Source organism: Triturus cristatus, chromosome 3_1 (genome assembly GCF_964204655.1).
Source record: "Triturus cristatus chromosome 3_1, aTriCri1.1, whole genome shotgun sequence".
Taxonomy (NCBI): Eukaryota; Metazoa; Chordata; class Amphibia; order Caudata; family Salamandridae; genus Triturus; species Triturus cristatus.
This window is the reverse complement of record NC_140583.1, coordinates 495,399,355-495,421,064: the sequence shown is the minus strand read 5'-3', so window position 1 is coordinate 495,421,064 and position 21,710 is coordinate 495,399,355. Positions and strand designations below refer to the sequence as shown.

General features: G+C 43.2%; 1 protein-coding gene and 1 long non-coding RNA gene across 2 annotated transcripts in view; one reads left to right on the top strand and one right to left on the bottom strand.

Moving 5' to 3' along the window:
• Positions 1-19,422, bottom strand: part of SERF2 (small EDRK-rich factor 2) — a 43,599-nt gene extending 24,177 nt beyond the window's left edge. The window contains exon 1 of the mRNA XM_085644352.1: positions 19,252-19,422. Within this exon, the coding sequence (XP_085500478.1) occupies positions 19,252-19,258 (7 nt within the window). The 5' untranslated portion in view covers positions 19,259-19,422. The remainder of the gene's footprint in view (positions 1-19,251) is intronic.
• A 450-nt stretch (positions 19,423-19,872) lies between these two features.
• Positions 19,873-21,710, top strand: part of LOC146860462 (uncharacterized) — a 41,987-nt gene continuing 40,149 nt past the window's right edge. The window contains exon 1 of the long non-coding RNA XR_014978819.1: positions 19,873-20,688. This is a non-coding gene — a long non-coding RNA (uncharacterized LOC146860462). The remainder of the gene's footprint in view (positions 20,689-21,710) is intronic.

Genomic DNA, 21,710 nt, shown 5'->3' with positions numbered 1-21,710 from the left:
TTCCAAACGGTGTGGGACTCGTTCAAAGCATATATTCGTGGTATGGCTATGGCCAAGCACTCTAATGTACTTAAGTCCATAAGACAACGGCTAAAGGCTCTGGAGGCGCAACTGTCGAAGCTTGAAGAGCAACATCGGATGTCCGCGGATTCCGACATTGTAGCTCGGATCCAAGTGTTGTTTTCGGAATACAATGGAGAAGCGGATAGGGAAGTACAGCATATGGGCAAGTATGCCACGGCCCGCACATATGGAGAAGGTGAGCGCCCGGGCTCATTACTAGCGAGGATACTTCGTAACAACAGGAGGCCTCTGGTAATTGACGAACTTGTCACCGCCGCGGGAGCAGTGGTTACTGGAGAGAGAGAGAGATTATCGATGAATTCAGGGATTACTATGCAGGGCTTTATAAATCACAGTCCTCTCAGATGGAAGAGGAAATTGAGGACTACCTCAGTTATATTAAAAGGCCCTTTTTGTCCAACTCTGAGGGAATTTCTGATGCTGCCCATACAAAAGGACGAGATTCTGGAGGCAATGAGATCTGGCAGTGCCCCTGGGGCTGATGGTGGCCTTTTACAAGGCTTTTAAGGATAAGCTCCTTCCGCATCTGAGGACTCTTTTTGATGATATATGCCAGGAAGGTAGCATGCCAGGTACTATGAGAGAGGCTCTGCTCGTTGCCATATTAAAACCCGGGAAACCCCCTAACTTGTGCGGATCCTACAGACCGCTCTCCCTGATTAATGTGGATACCAAGTTGTACGCCAAGGTCCTAGCTATGCGCTTGGCGTTGCTGGTACCGGAGCTCGTGGCACCGGAACAGGCGGGGTTTATTCCGACCAGAAACCTCACATACAATATCCGAACAGTACTGGGAACCATGCAGCATGTGCGCCCAGAGCGCAAGGCCTTAGCTCTTTTTCTGGACATGGAGAAGGCGTTCCACTCCGTGGAGTGGCCCTTTATGGTGAGGGTATTGAGGAAATTCGGATTGGGAGAACCTTTTTTGCAGATGCTTGGAGCATTGTATTACAGACCCACGGCCAGGCTGAGAATAGGAGATCAGGTTACGGAGGCCTTCGAAGTTAGCCGGGGAACCAGGCAAGGCTGTCCCCTTTCCCCCCTACTGTATGCTCTAGTAGCGGAACCCTTGGCGTGTGCGATAAGAGAATATCATAGATTCGAGGGTATTAACTTTCCCACTTATAAGATTGGTATTTCAACATATGCAGATGATACGCTGCTATACGTCCGGGACCCGGAGGAGAATCTATCTTCTATATTGAGAGAGGTGGTTAAATTCGGGGCCCTGTCTGGCCTTAAGGTGAACTGGAACAAGTCGGTAGCGTTCCCGTTGACGCCGGTTACTTTGCCGTTTCACATGGAATACCCACTGCAGTGGACGACTGACTCAGATACTTAGGGATACGGCTCCACACGGATCCGGAGGTACTACTCAGGGAAAATTACGGAGTGGCATACGCCAAACTAGTTGAGGACGTGGATGTGTGGAGTCGGCTCCCCCTGTCCTTGCTGGGCAGAATAGCCATCATAAAAATGGTGGTTCTGCCAAGATTCTTGTTCCTATTCAATAACATCCCAATAGTATTGTCCAAGGCCTTTTTCAAACAGTTGACCCAAACCCTTATTAAGCTGGCCTGGGGAGGTAAACAAACTAGAGTTCAGTGGAAGGTGTTAACGCTGCCGTATGAGATGGGGGGACTGGGAGCCCCGGACCTGGAAAGATATTACAGGGTAGCGCCGGCGGCTCATCTGCACACGTGGATTCATGCCAACTCGGATGTTCCGCATGTGATTTTAGAGCGATTGTTTGCAGACCCGCTCCCCTTGCCGGCAACTGTCTTCCAGACGGTTGATTGTAGCGTAGGTAGATTGGACTCTCTAAAGGCCAAGAATCATGCTCGGCATGCGTTGATGAGAGCACAGGACTGTGTACTACTGTATTCCCCGCTGATGCAGATGGAGTGGGCGGTTTGGCTCCCCCCACAGAGAGAAAGGACTGCTACAGGCATTAGGCGCTCTGGGCATCACTAGGATGGAGGATCTGTTCCTGGATGGGGTGAAGACATGAGATCAGATCGGCACGACCTGAGTCCACGCTTCTACAACGCTTTCAATTTCATAGAGTGCGCTGTCAGACTTGTTGGGACCAGCATGGCAGAGCCCCCGGAAATCCCGGAACTTACCTATGTCATTAAAACGGTGGCGCCGTCCAAACTGGCTATGACTCTTAAGAAAATTGGGGATCAACACAAGGCGCACCAATGCTCCAAAGCGAGGCTAGACTGGCAGAGTGACCTCCAAATGTCTATCACTGATGAGATGTGGAAATACTGTTGCGCTAGCACTAAGAAGGTGTCGCTAAACGGTCGACACAGATTGGTGCACTTTAAGTACTTGTAGCGTGTCTATTATACCCCTGAGAGATTGCATAGGTATGGGTTCGCCAAACGGCGGAGTGTGAGCGCTGTCACTACCTAGTGGCGGACTTCATACATATGGCCTGGTACTGCCCGGGAATTGCTTAGTTTTGGACGGAGGTGTTTCAGGAACTGAGCCAGATTCTGGAAACAGAGATACAGCCCAGTCCATCACTGGCGCTACTGGGGTATTCCAAGCCGCTCCCAACAGCATTGAGACGTCTGACTGATATGGCGCTGTTAATAGCTAGGCGAGTTGTGGCGACGTGTTGGATGAGGGGGCCACTTCCCACTAAGAAACGATGGGCCAGGGATATGCTGTATTGCAGCACACAGGCGGAAACGTATAGTGAATTGCTACCTCCGAAAAGTCGCCCCAAGAACTTCTGGGGGTTATACAGAATGTATTTGACTGCCGGGGTCACCGAGGCAACTGACCAGGGGGAGGCACAGAGTGAGGAACTCAATACGCACACTTTGGCCGAGGGGGACACGAGGCAAGATTAGGGCTCTAGGGGTGCACGATTGTGAGGGATTCTGGGGCGTCAGTCGGGAAGGATGCACACATGTAGAGAGTGCGGTAAGGTACACTTCAGATCTCACTGTCACATTATAACAGGGTTCACTTGGAGGGTGACTGAGTAACCCAAGGTTGTATACGGACTGAATGTTGGGGGGTGTTATCCCTGGTTGCTACTAGAAGGAAGGACTGAGGACACGTGTACATGTAGATGGGCGGGAGGATGTGACGGCTAGCGTGACGTGGGTGGTTGGGGTTCGTAATAAGATTGGAACGTACAGGGACTAAGCCAGTTTTACAGTCGCAGGTGGATAATTTTATACTTATAAATCATAACCGTATGGTGAAAACATAGACTGGGGACTAGTTCGCAACTTCGGTTAGAGGCTTCACAAGATTGGGTAACCATATCTATGATGTTTTATTGAGACGCCGCCGGTCCTCCGGGATGTCGGCTAAATGGCTGTGTACGAGGTAACTTAACTGCCCGGCTGGACGGCAGAGTCCTCCCACTGCTCTGTGGATAGTAGGCTGACTAATCTGTATAATCCATATGAATAAATAAAGGTTTTTGAAAAGTTAACCAAAAAAAAAAAACACTTACTATTGTCGCTACTGAAAAGTATAAATCTAGCTAGGAAAAGTGACTCATCTCTTCCCTCCACAACAATGATCTTTAACATTAGTCTGGTCTTTAATTGACTTGAGTGCTTTTTTTTGCCTTAGAAACAGTAGTACTTTTCTGATAAAAGAAACGGTTCTACCAGTATGTGGAAGCAAGAAATTGACTGCACGCCAAAAACTTCCTTTTTGGCAGCTACGGAGGAGACAGTCATTTCCATTTTAGTTAGTTTGTCCATACTAGTTGTTGAGTAATCTTCCAGATCAGACATTCCGCACCATTCCATCCATCCAGTCTGGCCTTTTATCAGTTAGTTCCATGAGGTGATTGAGTTGAGAGGTCAGAGTCTATTATTGTGTCATGAAATTACTACAGTGCACTTAAAGAACTTCAAATGCGATTTCTGTAAAATTCTTGCGTAACTAAACGTTTGACGTATATATCTATATAAAAAGTTACAAATCAGTGTTAAACCAACATTGACAGTGGTAAACCTATATAGTTTCAAACAGAGAGAGAGGGACCCCTGTACCAAGGGAGAGGGGTACCAAGTAAGACAGTTAGTCAAAAAAAAGGAAGATCTCCCTTGGATCTGTATATGCCAACAATCATTCAAACAGACACAACTTTAAACAAATGGCAGGGTAAGAATCGGCATCAATGAAACAAACAAGCTACAAAATAGTTCATTTATTAAAATACGTCACAATGATATCCCACACAGCAAGCAGTTGTACACAGCAGTTAAAAAACAGTTGAAAAGCAATTTCTCAAACATGTAAACAAATTAAAATCAATGGGAGTTTTAAATATGAAACAGTGACAGTAAAACAAAGCGCCAACAGTAATAATCACTATCAGTACATAATTGAATAATTCATAAAAACAAAGAAATTGGGAAAAAAAGAAGAGCGAAGAGGGAAATTATTCCTACTCAACGAAGAAAATCGCTTAATCAAAGATTCGTCGGTTGTGATCCCAGTAGAAATATGGTTACATTACATATATGGCACAACCCATCTTATCATAGATTTTATCCGATTTTCTTTTTTTGTTAAAGCATCGACGCGTTTCGGTAGGCCAATTGCTGATCCCAATTTAGTTCTGAAAAACATGTACAACAAACTAGCATAAGTGTCTCCCCTCATTGTGACATAATTCGAAATGCTTCAATGACCCCGACTCTGCCCATGCTCTAAACGTTTTTGGATAAACACACATATACTCATTCATACACCAATCTACACATATACTGTATTTATATTTTAAAAAAATGTATATCTTAGGGTTTAAGAAAATTCTTTTGTCCCCCAAAGCAAAGTTTAATTATATAGATTCATTCAGCTACTCGTTCAGAATAGTGTACATTAGGTAGCTAATAGGAGAATATCCTCTTTCTTCTGAATAAGTCTCTCATGTGAGACAGAATGGCTTTCAATATTTAAATTTCCATTCCGTGATCACTATAGCACACGTCTTTTCATCAATATATATATCGTGTACTACTCTGCACAAAAGTGCTTTGTTTTACTTTATACAGATATTAAAAGCAAGGATTCTTTATATATCGTTTCTAGGAATTTATCAGTATTCCTCGGTATTACCTTAAAGGTTCCTTTCTTTATTAGATTCTTTTAGGCTTGCCTAAATCGTAGTACCAACGGGCTAGTATTCCATCGGTTGATTCATGGGCAATATTCTCATAGAAGTCTTTTACCCATTAGAAATACCAATAACAGACAGATGTATGTTTTAGATTGACACCCATCAATAGGCTAGGCTCCACCTCTAATTAGTCCAATCACAATTTATGCAATCATAATGTTCTATATTTACCGATATTTCCTTAGAGCAGCCAGGTTGTATATCTACACTTCCTTGCCCAAAATATTCTAAGTTTGAAGGAGTCGTAGGTCGTTGTCCTATCAAGTGTCTAAAAACAGGTAAAGACACAGAGGTCTGTTACTCATCGTAATATCAAATATTTGTTTCACAGCCATTGTCATACTGGGCTAACAATTGTTTTTATAATAGTATGAGATTAATTTGCTAGACAGAACTATGTTTTCAAAAATATCATAAATATCACTACCATAGGCGGCGACCATAAGGTTACACGAAGGTCCTGATGTACGTAAATGTTCATAAGTAGCGGATCCTACCTTAATAGTCAACTATTGGAGACTATAGTGCAGCATAACGGGCATATAGATAACTAATCTAGCCCTCAGAGACCCCTAAATTGCAGACTGCATACTTCCATGCATTAATAAATAGCCTACATATCTATAGGTACCTTTAACACTTCGAGCACCCTTCCGACGTAGAGGGAATGGAACCTCAGATAAAGAGCGTCCCTATAGAGGAAAAAAAACAAAAAACGACAGAGCGCAAAGATTACTCCTATAGCTCCCAAAATTATCATCTACACTAGTAGATACCCTCCATGTTAATAGATACCTTTTAATTATTCAAAAGCCCTTCCGGCGTGATAGAGATTCAGATCCAGTGCGTCCCTACAGAGGAAAGATACAGAGCATGAATAGCAATGTCAGCCGCGTCTTCAGCGTGAATACGAAATGTTTTCTAGTGCTCTCTCTTCACATACCTTAGCAGGGCTCAATGCTGTCCGCAAGATGGATTCCTTCAAGAATATTGAACACAGAATCCATCCTTTCTCCGGCTTAAATGTCACCTGGGAAATACCAACCCCGGAAATGACGAAATCTACTTCCGGGTCACAGAAAAATAGAGATAGAAAATGCCAGCTCGTATGTCAAGTAACCAAAGACGCCATCTTAGTGCTGTCTCAATACTCGTAAAATCATGTATTGAACCCCGTTCTTTCTTATATACTAAAGATGATGCTGTTTCACTCACTTCTATAACTTAAATCTTCTAAACTATGTTTGATAGAATGGTTCAAAGATCACAGCAACTAAGGCGCGAACGATTATGCGTTAAGACCCGAAAGTACAAAGGGGGGGATGGCTTAGCCGAGGGATCACCATAACTTCTGTAAGCAAATACACTAATTAGTTAGTGAGTGTCTCAATAAAGTTGTAAAATAAAGTAGGGCAGAGAGTCATCACAACACAAATTCTTATTGTCCTCACCTACTTAAATTTTTAAGTGCCAATACTACGATTTACACTAGTTCCAAAGGGATAGGTTGTCAGTGAAGGACGCTCATCTTAACTTATTAGCATCGCTCAAGTCATTATGGCAATATATTTTATAACATGAAGATTTTAGAAAATAGCAGGAAACCCTCAAGCACGGGAAAAGAGAATGAGCAGTGACAAAAACTGGAAGGCAACAGGGTATACCATTAATTACCAAGCTAAGATATATGAAATCACCTTCCTAGCAAAGATTCCCATTCCTCTCGTGAATTCAGGCCTTTCTTTATGGTATTAAAATGAGAAATATACCATTGTTCACGGGCCTTACGTTTGCAGGTAATGTTGCCACCTCTCCTGTCAAGCTTAACTTTCTCTAAGATGAACCAAGAGAGGAATGCTTGAGGGTTTCCTGCTATTTTCTAAAATCTTCAGGTTATAAAATATATTGCCATAATGACTTGAGCGATGCTAATAAGTTAAGATGAGCGTCCTTCACTGACAACCTATCCCTTTGGAACTAGTGTAAATCGTAGTATTGGCACTTAAAAATTAAGTAGGTGAGGACAATAAGAATGTGTGTTGTGATGACTCTCTGCCCTACTTTATTTTACAACTTTATTGAGACACTCACTAACTAATTAGTGTATTTGCTTACAGAAGTTATGGTGATCCCTCGGCTAAGCCATCCCCCCCCTTTGTACTTTCGGGTCTTAACGCATAATCGTTTACGCATAATCGTTCGCGCCTTAGTTGCTGTGATCTTTGAACCATTCTATCAAACATAGTTTAGAAGATTTAAGTTATAGAAGTGAGTGAAACAGCATCATCTTTAGTATATAAGAAAGAACGGGTTTCAATACATGATTTTACGAGTATTGAGACAGCACTAAGATGGCGTCTTTGGTTACTTGACATACGAGCTGGCATTTTCTATCTCTATTTTTCTGTGACCCGGAAGTAGATTGTCATTTCCGGGGTTGGTATTTCCCAGGTGACAGGATGGATTCCGTGTTCAATATTCTTGAAGGAATCCATCTTGCGGACAGCATTGAGCCCTGCTAAGGTATGTGAAGAGAGAGCACTAGAAAACATTTCGTATTCACGCTGAATACGGGGCTGACATTGCTATTCATGCTCTGTATCTTTCCTCTGTAGGGACGCACTGGATCTGAATCTATCACGCCGGAAGGGCTTTTGAATAATTAAAAGGTATCTATTAACATGGAGGGTATCTACTAGTGTAGATGATAATTTTGGGAGCTATAGGAGTAATCTTTGCGCTCTGTCGTTTTTTGGTTTTTTTCCTCTATAGGGACGCTCTTTATCTGAGGTTCCATTCCCTCTACGTCGGAAGAGTGCTCGAAGTGTTAAAGGTACCTATAGATATGTAGGCTATTTATTAATGCATAGAAGTATGCAGTCTGCAATTTAGGGGTCTCTGAGGGCTAGATTAGTTATCTATATGCCCGTTATGCTGCACTATAGTCTCCAATAGTTGACTATTAAGGTAGGATCCGCTACTTATGAACATTTACGTACATCAGGACCTTCGTGTAACCTTATGGTCGCCGCCTATGGTAGTGATATTTATGATATTTTTGAAAACATAGTTCTGTCTAGCAAATTAATCTCATACTATTATAAAAACAATTGTTAGCCCAGTATGACAATGGCTGAGAAACAAATATTTGATATTACGATGAGTAACAGACCTCTGTGTCTTTACCTGTTTTTAGACACTTGATAGGACAACGACCTACGACTCCTTCAAACTTAGAATATTTTGGCCAAGGAAGTGTAGATATACAACCTGGCTGCTCTAAGGAAATATCGGTAAATATAGAACATTATGATTGCATAAATTGTGATTGGACTAATTAGAAGTGGAGCCTAGCCTATTGATGGGTGTCAATCTAAAACATACATCTGTCTGTTATTGGTATTTCTAATAGGTAAAAGACTTCTATGAGAATATTGCCATGAATCAACCGATGGAATACTAGCCCGTTGGTACTACGATCTAGGCAAGCCTAAAAGAATCTAATAAAGAAAGGAACCTTTAAGGTAATACCGAGGAATACTGATAAATTCCTAGAAACGATATATAAAGAATCCTTGCTATTAATATCTGTATATAGTAAAACAAAGCACTTTTGTGCAGAGTAGTACACAATATATATATTGATGAAAAGACGTGTGCTATAGTGATCACGGAATGGAAATTTAAATATTGAAAGCCATTCTGTCTCACATGAGACGTATTCAGAAGAAAGAGGATATTCTCCTATTAGCTACCTAATGTACACTATTCTGAACGAGTAGCTGAATGAATCTATATAATTAAAAACTTTGCTTCGGGGAACAAAAGAATTTTCTTAAACCCTAAGATATACATTTTTTTAAAATATAAATACAGTATATGTGTAGATTGGTGTATGAATGAGTATATGTGTGTTTATCCAAAAACGCTTAGAGCATGGGCAGAGTCGGGGTCATTGAAGCATGTCGAATTATGTCACAATGAGGGGGAGACACTTATGCTAGTTTGTTGTACATGTTTTTCAGAACTAAATTGGGATCAGCAAATTATCCTGAGGAAGGTGTTGGCTTTAACCTGTGGCCTACCGAAACGCGTCGATGCTTTAACAAAAAAAGAAAAATCGGATAAAATCTATGATAAGATGGGTTGTGCCATATATGTAATGTAACCATATTTCTACTGGGATCACAACCGACGAATCTTTGATTAAGCGATTTTCTTCGTTGAGTAGGAATAATTTCCCTCTTCGCTCTTCTTTTTTTCCCAATTTCTTTGTTTTTATGAATTATTGAATTATGTACTGATAGTGATTATTACTGTTGGCGCTTTGTTTTACTGTGTGTCACTGTTTCATATGTAAAACTCCCATTGATTTTAATTTGTTTACATGTTTGAGAAATTGCTTTTCAACTGTTTTTTAACTGCTGTGTACAACTGCTTGCTGTGTGGGATATCATTGGGACGTATTTTAATAAATGAACTATTTTGTAGCTTGTTTGTTTCATTGATGCCGATTCTTACCCTGCCATTTGTTTAAAGTTGTGTCTGTTTGAATGATTGTTGGCATATACAGATCCAAGGGAGATCTTCCTTTTTTTTGACTAACGGTAAACCTATATAGGCCTGCTTCATTAAAAATGTCAGCGTGCATGCAGGTATGGGACTATGTATTTGTTCCGATTTGCGACTTAGGAATTCACAACCGTTTGCGGAAGTAGCCCGGAAACCTGCACCAGCCAGCCATAATAGGTTTTGCTGCAAACAGAAGCAGAGTTTTACTGTGACTTTTTGTGAAATAAAGTAAACACGTAAATGTACATTTGCTAGAGATAGCCACAAGACATCCGTAGAATCTAATGCATTACAGAGAGCAAAGATAAATCCCGAGCTCTGCAACCAACATACGACAGGCATATTTAGAGCCCCAGTGCAATTAGAAAGCTTGCCAAAACAGAGTGTATGCCTAAATAGAGACCCAGCATGTGCAGGGTCCGTGAATATTCAAAGACTTAAGATAAATAGAGCCCTGGTACGTTCAGAACCCAAATTATTTAAAAATGTTATTGATCAGTCTTGCTAGAAACCAGGCCCAGACTCAATATGTCCCTGACATTATCAGAAAGGTTACCTCTGCTTTAAATAGAACGATGTTGTAATAGAGCACCACACTTCAAGTTCTCAAATGGGACAAGTACATTTTTTCGATTATACACTGATTTTTGAAGCAGCTAGTCCCTTGGGCAAACAACTATTTTATAAAATGTCATGCCCTGTGAGCTCATCAGACCTAAGTTTCTTAATAAATTGTGGTACGATGTAAACTCACCAACCAAAATAATATTACTGACATCTACCCTTATAAACGTTTGTTCCTTATGTAAATATACATGGAAGATTAGGGCATTAATTTGAAATAAGACTTTTTTTAAACCGAAACTTGACTAAGAGAGGAGTCAGGCCTCAAACTTGCCAGAGGCATAACCTCTCTCACCGGCAGCCCCCATTACAGGGTAGTTTGTGTATGTCGAAAATAGTGTGGGAGGGTTCTGTTGCAGGCGCTTAAACAGTAGATTAAGGTTGAGGGTAGGGGAAAAGTGGCCCCTTTTAGATTAAACGTCAATTATTCAGTGCTTAGTGAGGATACAATGATTTCTTTAGGGCTTCTGAAGCAGCCCCCTTCTGCTAAACCAAAGTATTTGGAAAATCTTGTTGATACTGTAGGTCTAGCGAAAGTTGATAATGTATTAGTTTTAGATTTTAATTATACTATGTGGGGCATGGAGGATTAAATAAATATTTGAAGATTATGGCGCCATGGAGGTCTTTTTAGAGCATAAACTGCACTCTATAAATTCATTTGATAAAAGGATGTGGGTAACATTTTATTACATTAAGTGAACGAACCCACCTATGTCAAAGGACACTACTGATCTAGTTGTAGCTCAGGTGGGCATATACGAAAAGGTCAATAAATATATGCCAACGATTTGAACCATCATTTAATCACATTTTAGATAACCATTGATCAACAAAAATCAAAGTATTCCTACTTGCATGAGGATGCTCAGGAGAACTAGGGAGGAAATTGATGCTATCAAGACTTAGGAGCAGTAAAGACTTCTCCAAACTGCAGAGAGTTATGGTTGCGTCTCCGATGCCATTGATGGCACTGTCCCTTACACAGCCACTTGAAGACGTGACAGACTGAGAAAAAAAATATGTGGTTTATGAACCCGGACAGAGCATAAACTACTAGACAAGCTAAATTAAGCTGCAAATAACGAAAACACCCAGAAACAACTATTCTCCAAAGACGTTCTTTCCAGGTAGCATTTAATCTCATAAATACTGCACATCAGGCCAGAAATGAAATCTGAAGACTTCCACTACTGCTACCTCTACCGCAAAGAACAAATGCACAGTAGGGACTCTTTCTCTGCTTTAGGAGGTAGAGGAGACTAGACTTCGGTGCCCTGAAATCTGGTCCATCGGATTATACGTGCCCAGTCAGAATTTTAACAGTTTACCAGAAACCAGGAATGCCCACCCAATACACAGCAAGAAACAGAAGACCTGGCTTTTTCAGGAAACACTCTACGTGACTGGCTTAACACCTGCTACAGAGGGCACGGATACTGCTGTGTGTGAATAGCATACTATAACAAGCATTGGTATAGCCAATAGTTCTCGCCTTTGGGATTCTATGTGTTTAGGCAGAATTGTTGGCTATGTTGTAAAACATTATTGTAATTAAGTAGTATTGAGTGATAATGTGTAGTTCATTTAAGTTGCATTGAGTAGAGTAATTATGCGGTATTTATTGGTATGTTTAATGTATTGAAGTTGCATTGAGTAGAGTAATTATGTGGCCTGTAATTATGTGGTATTTATTGGTAATATGTGGAGTGTATTTAAGCTGCATTGAGTACAGTGTAAATATATGGCTTGTAATTATGGGGTACTTAGTGGTATGTGGCGTGTATTGATGTTGTATTGGCTTAAGTGTAAATATGTGGCGCGTAACTGATTTGGAGTGGTATTTTGTGGAGTGCATTTATGTTGCATAGAGTACATTGTAATTATGTGGCGTGTATTTATGTGGCATAGTGTTGTGTAGTGTTTTTATGTTGCCTTTAATAGCATGTAATTAAGTGCATTTGTAAAGCGAAACGCTCCAGGACATTCTAGCCCTACTTTCCTGCTTATATAAGGGGCACTACAAGAACCGGGATGGACAAAGTGAGGACTGGACTACTGCCGGCATCTTGCACGTGACAGCTTCCTCCATTTGCAGGTGCTGTACTCATAACAGTAGACTCCAGTCAACACCCAGGAGAATAGAGCGGTGAACTGCTGGGGTTCATTATTGTGAATGAAAGGAGTACTGCGCCTCAATCTCATATGACAGGCCCTAAATGACTCAGGATTTTCTCCTAGTGGAAAAAGGTAATCTACAACAACACGGAATACCTCATTTCTTGTGGATTGAACATTATTATTTAATTACAGTTCGGAAAACATTGTCGAAGTCTACGGACTTACTGTGACTTGGTGCGTCCAAATAGGTAAACAAAAAAAAAACAACAAAAAAACACAACGGACACCAGATGGTCATAGGCCGTGTGTACGTTTGGACTCTGCGACGGGCACATCCCACAGCCGAGGACCACTGAGTTGGGTACTAAGGACATCGGCGGTTAAAGCGCCAAGAAATACTACTCCGATTGAGTGCTATAAAATAAAAAATTGCCACGGAAGGAACGAATACTTCGAAAGATGTATCCGCCAGACTCCTGTGATTCAGCAGAAAACTAGTGGTTTCTGCACTAAATTACAAACTTGAGTAGGCTTCTTAATTTATTGGGACAGGGACCACCAAAAAGATCTGTGGAGGGAAACCCACATCTGTGTCTGGTAGGAAGAGGACTGCCCAGGAACAAATGAAGCGTTACAACAAACAAATGATGGACGGAATGCTGACAATGCAGACATTCTTCCCCAGTCAAAAGATCTAGGTTAAATCCATCGTTCTTTTGCCCACTACGCCACCCCAGTTCAAATGAAGGGCAGAGGAAATTGTGGGCAGTCCACAACCCTGACCTCTGAAGGATTCTAGGAGCTCAAGCCTCCCAGAGTGTGAGTGCAGCACTTTGGTTACGCACCCCTCGGTCCCTCTAGCGCTACAACACGGCCCCCCTCTTGCTTTCTTCGGTCTTTATTTTTGGCAGCTGCGAGGAATCCACATATTAGCAGCACACAGACGCGGCGAGTGAACGTCATTTGTTCATTTTTTGTTGTTATACAACTGAGTGTGTGTTTTACTCTTCTCTTATCCCTGTAGTGCAGAACACGAGGGCATGCTGCACAACTACTTTTATAAAGCTATACAGTGTGCAAACACATATATACAAGGCAGTGTATGTGTTTAGGTGGCATTTGTACCCGTGCCCTTCGGCTGCGTGACATGCAGAACTCAGGATGATACAGAGTAGAAAAACGCATTATTGTATGTTAACATGTGAGTACAGAGAGCAGCAGCTTCTTAGCGCTGCTGACAAGCCGAGAGTGGGCATGCACTTCAACATATGAAAGGGCACACAGACTAGGTGTGGGGACGGCAGCCAGGTGCAGAACAAAGGCAGAAAACCATGCACACAAATACAACTAGGAAACGAAACCAGCGCTAACCGCCATCTGTTTCCAATTACCGCAGACGTGATAATTGGAAACAGATGGCATTAATGCTCGCTCCCGCACAGCCTAGGCCAGGGAACAAAGAAGGCAAGACAATCACCTGCCTTGGACCAATTGCGTGCTGTCTTTCTTAGAAAGACTCATGCAAAGGCCAATTGCAGGCGATATACAAAAAAGGCACAGGCACGAGCGTGTGTTTAGAATTTAAAGGCCCTTACTAAAGCCTCGCTGAGTAACGCATGCACGCTGGCTCGGGCGAGCCCTAAAAAAAAAAAAACAAAAAAAAAAAAAAAAACCTTATAACCTCAGTTTCAGTTGTTGCTATTATACATTTTTCTTTTGACAGTGTGACGGTACCCAAGAAGTGAAAACTCTGTTGCGGAAAAAAAGGGAAAACAGACTTATTTAATATTTTCCTGTAATAGCTCCTCTTTCTGTATCTGTTACACTAAATTTGGAATGTGGACTGTGGAAATCCCGACTACCTCATGTGGCTCAATCCTTCTGACGCTTTTGATATGGTGATCGCACTGTTTTGAATGGAAATCCAGGGGGGGGGGGGGGGGGGGGGGGTTATAAATTAGAGGGTCAGCATTAAAACTGTTATGGTCGTTCTTGGAACATGTAAAATTCAATTGGATCCTACCCTCTCATAGCTCAAAAACAGTCACCTTAATATGACGAGTGCCACAAGGTTCGGCACTTTCCCTATTTTATTTAATGTGCATATCAACAGCTAACTAAACTGTTAAAATCAATGGTGTTTGTATTATTTCATACGAGGATGGCTGAAGTTAATGTTGCATTTTGACAAGCCATTCCAGAAAATCCAAAAACGTTAAGGTATGTTTGAACTCGGAACCCCAATGGATGACTCACAGCTACTTGAAATTAAATGGGGAATAAGATCAAGGTCTTACTACTGATAAATAATTTTACCCGATTCCCATCTATTTTACCACTAATTTAGGGTCACTGCCAAACCCAAAAAGTAAGACCGACTCTAGGGATTCCTAACATGGATATAATCTTTGTGCCTCAAATTAATTTGGTTGTTAAGTCCTGCTTTTTTCAGCCAAAGAGCGTAAAGAAAGTTCTGCCTAAATTCCAAAATTGCTTGAAACCTATGGCTACTACAGTTCTTAATTCTAGGCTTTACTATTCCAATGTTCGAATTAGGGGCTCTTACACAAGCGATTGCAATGGTTGCAACGTATCCACAATCAGGTTCAGGGAGCTATTTTAAATCTTTGTAGGTTTAATCAACTCCCGCGCCTCGCTATCACCACGTCTATATTTGCAACTTTTGTGCCATTTATCATACTATTTCTGCATTTTCCTCTCACTTTCACTGTGACTTTCTAAACCCGTTTCTCTAGCTTTTTGGCCTCTTTGTGGGCTTCTTTGCCCTTACTCTGCCATTTCTGTGGCTTTTCTGTGCACTTTCCCAGCTCTTTGTCGTTTCTAGCGCTTTTCTCTGACGTTACTGTGTAGTTTCTCTCTTATGCCTCTTTGCCATTTCTTCAACTCCTCAGCTTCTCTGCACACCTTTTCTGCCATCTGGCCACTCCCTCCCTCTGCACGCCTCTCCTTCATAACTGCCACGCTCCTCCTCAGCCCTGCCCATGGCACCCTGCACATCCTCCATTTCCCAGAAGCTACTTAATGGCAGCCGCAGTGAGCAAGTGTGTGGGCCAAACGCAAGCCAGTTTGCACAAATCCACATCTGGACTGCACCCGACACCAGAAAATCTGCCCCCACCCCACATCACTACCACGCCGCTCTCCTTTGCTCCTAAAACCCTGCACAAATCCACATCTGGACTGCACCCAACACCAGAAAATCTGCCCCCACCCCACATCACTACCATGCCGCTCTCCTTTGCACCTAAAACCCTGGACACCACAGCACGTGCTGCTGGCACGCCACACAACACAGAAGGAGTCTTCACCAGCAACACCATGCATGCAACACTTACCAAGAACATATCCACTACACCCCCCACACACTCAAACACCTATCAACAGACCCGAATTCCCCCCCCTACACCAATAGCATGTACACTAACACCTGCTCAAGCTGGAAGCACACCACAGTGAACTGGGACCTGCTAAAAGACTGCCCCAGCCTCCCTCTTCTTCACGGAGACACGGCTGACCACAACTTCAACACCAGACATTGCCACTGCCATCCCTACTGGATACAAGATCTCCAATCTAGACTGCCAAAACAGGCTGGATGAGGAATTGCCACCAAAAAAAAAATACAAGAAAACCACACACCTTAATCTGCGCCATCGAACCCAGAAAAAACTCCATGGAGCACATCAACTTCAAATCACAGCAAATTTCGCCCTGTGTGGGACCCTAGTCTACAGACCCCTCACTCCCAAACCAATGTTGCAAAAAAAAAAAAATCACAGACTGCCAAAGTCCTCGAACGCCAGCACTTTCATCCTCCCAGAAGACATCAGCTTCCATCTTGGAAATCAGACCAACCCCAATTCGGCTGTCCTTTGACAACCTTGGGAAAATGGGACCAACCCAACAAGTCAGTCACACACATCCTAGAACCCCGTCTATGATCAACACCCCAAGAACAGTCACCTGAACAGGCCATGCCATAGTCTGTAACAAATTGACATCCATCAACAATGAAGAGCCCGCACAACGGGCTGAGAATGCCGACTCTGGAACAACCTAACAGAGGCCCACTAGATGACAGCCCTAATCGAGAACAAACCAGAATACAGGCATCATGGCACACGCCATTAAGAACTTCAACAAGTGGATCACCAACAGCATCAACACTCTGGCCCCCATGAAGCAACACAGTAAGAACCAGAACACAAGCCAGCTGGCACACAGATGACCTCGAAATGGCCAAGCGATACTGCAAACCACTGGAAAAGAAATGGAGAACAAGCAAAGGGGAAAAAGATGTCGTCAGTGGCACTCAGGGAGGTACCACATCCGAGAACCCAAGAGGATAAACCCAGTCAAATAAATGCCAACTCCTGCAAAGAAATATTTGCAATCATCTTAAGATTCACCACACCCACAGCTGTCACCAGGAAACATCAACAGACCAAAAGATTTGTGCAGTGACCTCTAAAACTTTGTCTTCAGCAAAATTGCAAACAAATAAAGCGGCTTTCCACCGCAACTGCACACCCTGGCCCTCTCCAGAAGGCTCCCATTGACTAAGGAGGTCAACCCAATCATCACATGGGAAACCATTAATACAGAGGAAATCACATCCATCATTAAGACCATTCGCTAGGGGCCCTGTCCGCACCACGCCTTTGACAAAGGATTAATCTAGCAGTGATACATGCATCTCTATCCTCAACACCTCCATCGGTACAGCCACCTTCCTGAAAGGGAAAACATGCACCCGTCAACGCCCTCCTTAAAAGACCCTTCGCTGACCCTACCAAGCTCACAAATTACAGACCAAGAGCCCCCCAGTTCCTTACCCAGCCAAAATCCCGGAATAAGCCATCAACAAGAACCTCACCGACCACCTAACGAAACACCAGGTTCTTCACAGCACAGAAATTCCCCTTCTTGCAGCAACGGATGACAGTTGGAGGATGCTCGACTGGGAAGGGGGGAGATCACCTCATCACTATCAGACAACACAATGAAAAACACCCTGGACACAGGGATTACAAACCATCTCACAAGACTGCAGACCTTCGAAAAACGCAACAGCCAGGCTAGTCCTTAACCTCCCACGCCGAGCCCACATCACAGCACACATTAGGAAAATCCACTGTCTCCCAATACACAAATGTGCACATTTTAAACTCTGTATCCACACCTAACCAAACGTTGGAAAGCCCTACTCCTCAACTTAAAGACCAGCTCTTCCATATTAATTTTTTGAAGGAATCTTAAAACCTGACATTTTAATCTACAGCCTCTACTTTAGTTGCCATAACCATCCCTCTGCTGTGCTACCAGTGCCATAACACCCTTGGGCATTCAAGCACTTTATAAATGCATTTTCGATTTCTTTAATTTACAAATCAATATACAACATTGGACCACTTCCAACCTTCAGACACCTCTGCAGCTGTCTCACTACCACACACCCCAAAAATACATATAACCTGGGTAGAGGACTGGGCATTCTAATACCTGGCGCCTAAAGCCTGGAACGACCCACCAAAACACATCAGAGACGCTTTCGCAAGAAGCTGGAGACCTGGCTTTTCGAGTAACCCCCAAGGCTGGCCTCCTACACCTGCTACAAATCGACTCGATAACAACTGCGAGTCACAAACCCTTTTGTTCCCTGTCTGCTATTTAATGGCTTTTAAGACATTCGTTCATCTACCGTAGTGTTCAAAAGGGACCGAGCACAAAACCGGTCTCCAGGTTGTCATCGAGGACGAGACACTACCTCTGAAGCAGTTGAAGTGCTAAGAATCAACAGAGGGTTTAGATATCAAATGTTTACCATATTTAAGAGTTGCACAAAACATGTATTACACAGACAATTGAATAAATTCAATTTATCGGCCCTTGAATTGTGAAAAATTCGGTTACACATGTCATGATTTAAACTGGCCTCGCCAGGTCACAAACACGTCGAATTCAGACACTGAACTCGCCCGGCCGCGTTGCCAGTATTATCGGTGGCGGAGGGCGAGATACTGGAGCTCCGTACTGTCACGGGGGAAAGCAGGCTGCCTCTATTGTGTTGGCGACGTATTGAGGTAAGTAGGGGCTTCCAGGGACTATGGTATACCCTTCGTTTTCAATGGGTATGAGGTGGTGTAAAGGGGTTATACCGAGAACGGGAACACTCACTAGACTCTTGGAGGGATGATCTTTTTGGACTCTGAAACGAAGCGACGGGCACAGTAAACAGGATGGGAAGTGGATGAAGATCGTGTACTCAGAAACTGATCGAAGGCATGAAATGTTTGAGGTGGTAGCGCCAGGGGGCAATATCGTGAAATGCACACTGAAATGTCACATGGCTTAATGGAAAATGATCAGTGGTAGGCCCGCCAGCCGCTCCCTGAGAACCCACTAGGCCGCTGACGTGGCGACGGCAAGGAGGAAGAGGACGCACACAACGGTAGCCCGTTACCGCCCCCCACACACAGGTTTATTTCAAAACCCACTCTGAACCCAGTTAAATTAAGCAGGGGAGCGGAAAGTACCCGCTAGCGAAGGTCTAGAGTATAAACAGCCCAAAGCCCTCTGTACAATTGCTAAGCAATCTAGCCGTGCGCGCATACAGGACATTGAACCCCAGTCTCAGCAAAAACCCCATTCTATGTACTCACGGGTCATTGCTGGCCGTGCTCCAAGGGTCGCAGACACCGAAACTCCGCTCTCTCGTACTCTTCTGACGTCACTGACTGGCCGTCGGACCGACCGAGCACCGTTTACTGAAAAACGGTTTCACTCCGCCCTCGAGACCCTACACCCTATTGGTTAACTAGACACCATGTGATACGTGCTTGGCGACATTCCTTATAGGCTTCCGAACTATAAGAGCGAAGAGCAGACTGCCAATGAGCTTCCGTTGTAGTCTAACCAAAGAATTGCCCCTTTTAAATTAGTAAAACATCAGGGGAAGTACATCGAATGTCAACTTGAAAAGAAAAAAATATATTTGGAAAGTTATTTAGTGTACGTTTTCGTTCATAGTTATTGGTGTCGATCATATTATTTTGAACAATTAATCTACGGCAGAAAGTGTAAATTGTAAGAAGTGAAAAGCGTATTAAAACTTCTTGCACATTACAAGTTAAAACAAAATCACGCCATTTTTATTAGAAAATAGGCTTTTTTTCACCCGAACAGCATCTTACTCCAATTACTACATCTCTTACTGGAGCTTGTCTTTCATCTATTTCTATTGTACATCGTCTTGTTGGAACGAAAGATCCAATTTGAAAAGTGAACGAGTGGCGGCCGTTTTGAGAACACATTAATTTTTTTAGCGCTAGCGAGCAGACTAAATTGCTATGTCAGAACTCATTTTTATTGCATATTTATATAGCGCGAACTCGACCCGAAGGTATTGGAGCGCTTTACATGAGCACCGTATTTACATTACACATTCAGGCACGGGGAGATAAAGTGATTTGCCCAGAATCACAGGATGTGGACGCGACCTCGCGGTTCGAACTCTAGATCCAGCACCAAAGTCGGCAGCGTAGCCGACGGACCACATCCTCTCCCATATCATATAACAACAAAACACAAGTCCACAGCAGCCCTGCTTGAGAAGAAGGTGTTGTATATCTCGTGTTAAGTGTTCGAGAGAGTTTTCTGTACACTGCATTTAATTGGTTAGCTATCGCCTACGGCACTTAGAACCTTCTATCTCTATTTAACACACGTCACTGCTGGCGTCTCCATTTTCATTCTTATCAGCTGTTGCTTCACAGCCACTCTGCTTCACAGCTGACGTGGGCCTTATTGTCCTTAATAAATACTTAATTAAGTCAGTACCTGTTTCCTGGTGTATTGTTTCCTGCACTGTGACACTTCAGAAGGTTTTATCTTGTGCACGTGGCATGAAGAATTGGGGTTGACCTTGAGGACAGGGCAGGACCATGGCCAGGGGGACTTTGGACCCCCTGCTCTGCCTAAACAACCCCAGCTACCGGTGGCGGCCCTCGCAGGGCAGGACCTGCAGCCTGTGCTGCACTTGTTCAAGCCAGGCGCTTCACGTTTGTGGCCAAGGATGTGTTCGGTAATAGTGGCGAAAGGTAATTATTTTTCCTTTTTCAGTGTACCTTGACACTTTTAACTTGCTGCCTGCATGGTTTGGTAAATTAAGAATTTTGCGGTTTTCAAAGGAGTGTTAATGTTAGCAGTGGCGGCTCCTCTGCTAAGGTGGAGTAGCGTCGCCTCACTGCTTTTAAGCAGTGTAAATAAAGGAAAAATGATAACTCAATGTTATTATCATTAATTTTTTTACTGCTACGGCAGTGGGGTTTGGCGAGGCTGCTTTGCTCTCAGAGCATGGGAGGAGTGGTGGGCACTCTATAAAGTGCACAAGAATGTTTGTCCGGCCGTCTCGGGCCGGCCAAACATTCATATGCACTTGGCATGTTCTCCACCCAGGCTACGTTACAGCCTGGGTGGAGAACATGCCCAGGCCCCCAGCCCTCGTCTAAATCCCAAACCATTTCAGGTTGTGATTGGCTCAGGGTAGCCCGGAAGTCTGGGTGCTTCCTGTTCCTGCAGGGAGAGGGATGAGGTAAAGAGGTAAGTGGAATTTACATTTTCTTCCCTCACTCTGCGCCCCGCCATCCCCGCCGCTGTTGAGTGTTAGCCCGTTAGCAGTGACATGCTCCCAGTTGCATCCGAAAGCTGACTACTGCCTTCTCACCAAGTGGGCTATTTAACATGCAATTGTCTACAAAAAATGGAGACAACCTGGAACAACACTTTAGTTTACATTTCACAACTCTGTGACATGCAACTATGATATGGGCTACCATAATCTATTTTTTCAACCAACGGTTGTTCCATTGTGGGGCTTTTAGTTTAAAAAAAAAAACAGTTTTGCAATGGGTTCAAAACAACAGCATACAAAGTGCTGTTGGCTAAAATGTTAGAATTGGCCACTTTTCAGCTATGTTTTTAAAGTTTACAGTCGTCTTTGTAGTAAGCCACCCGGGACCACCCTGCGGTGGCACGCTGCCCTAGATGTGCACCTTATGTATCATCTGGTCAAACGTGGCCAGAGGTTATGAAGTAAAGGGGTCCTAGAGCACACATGTTT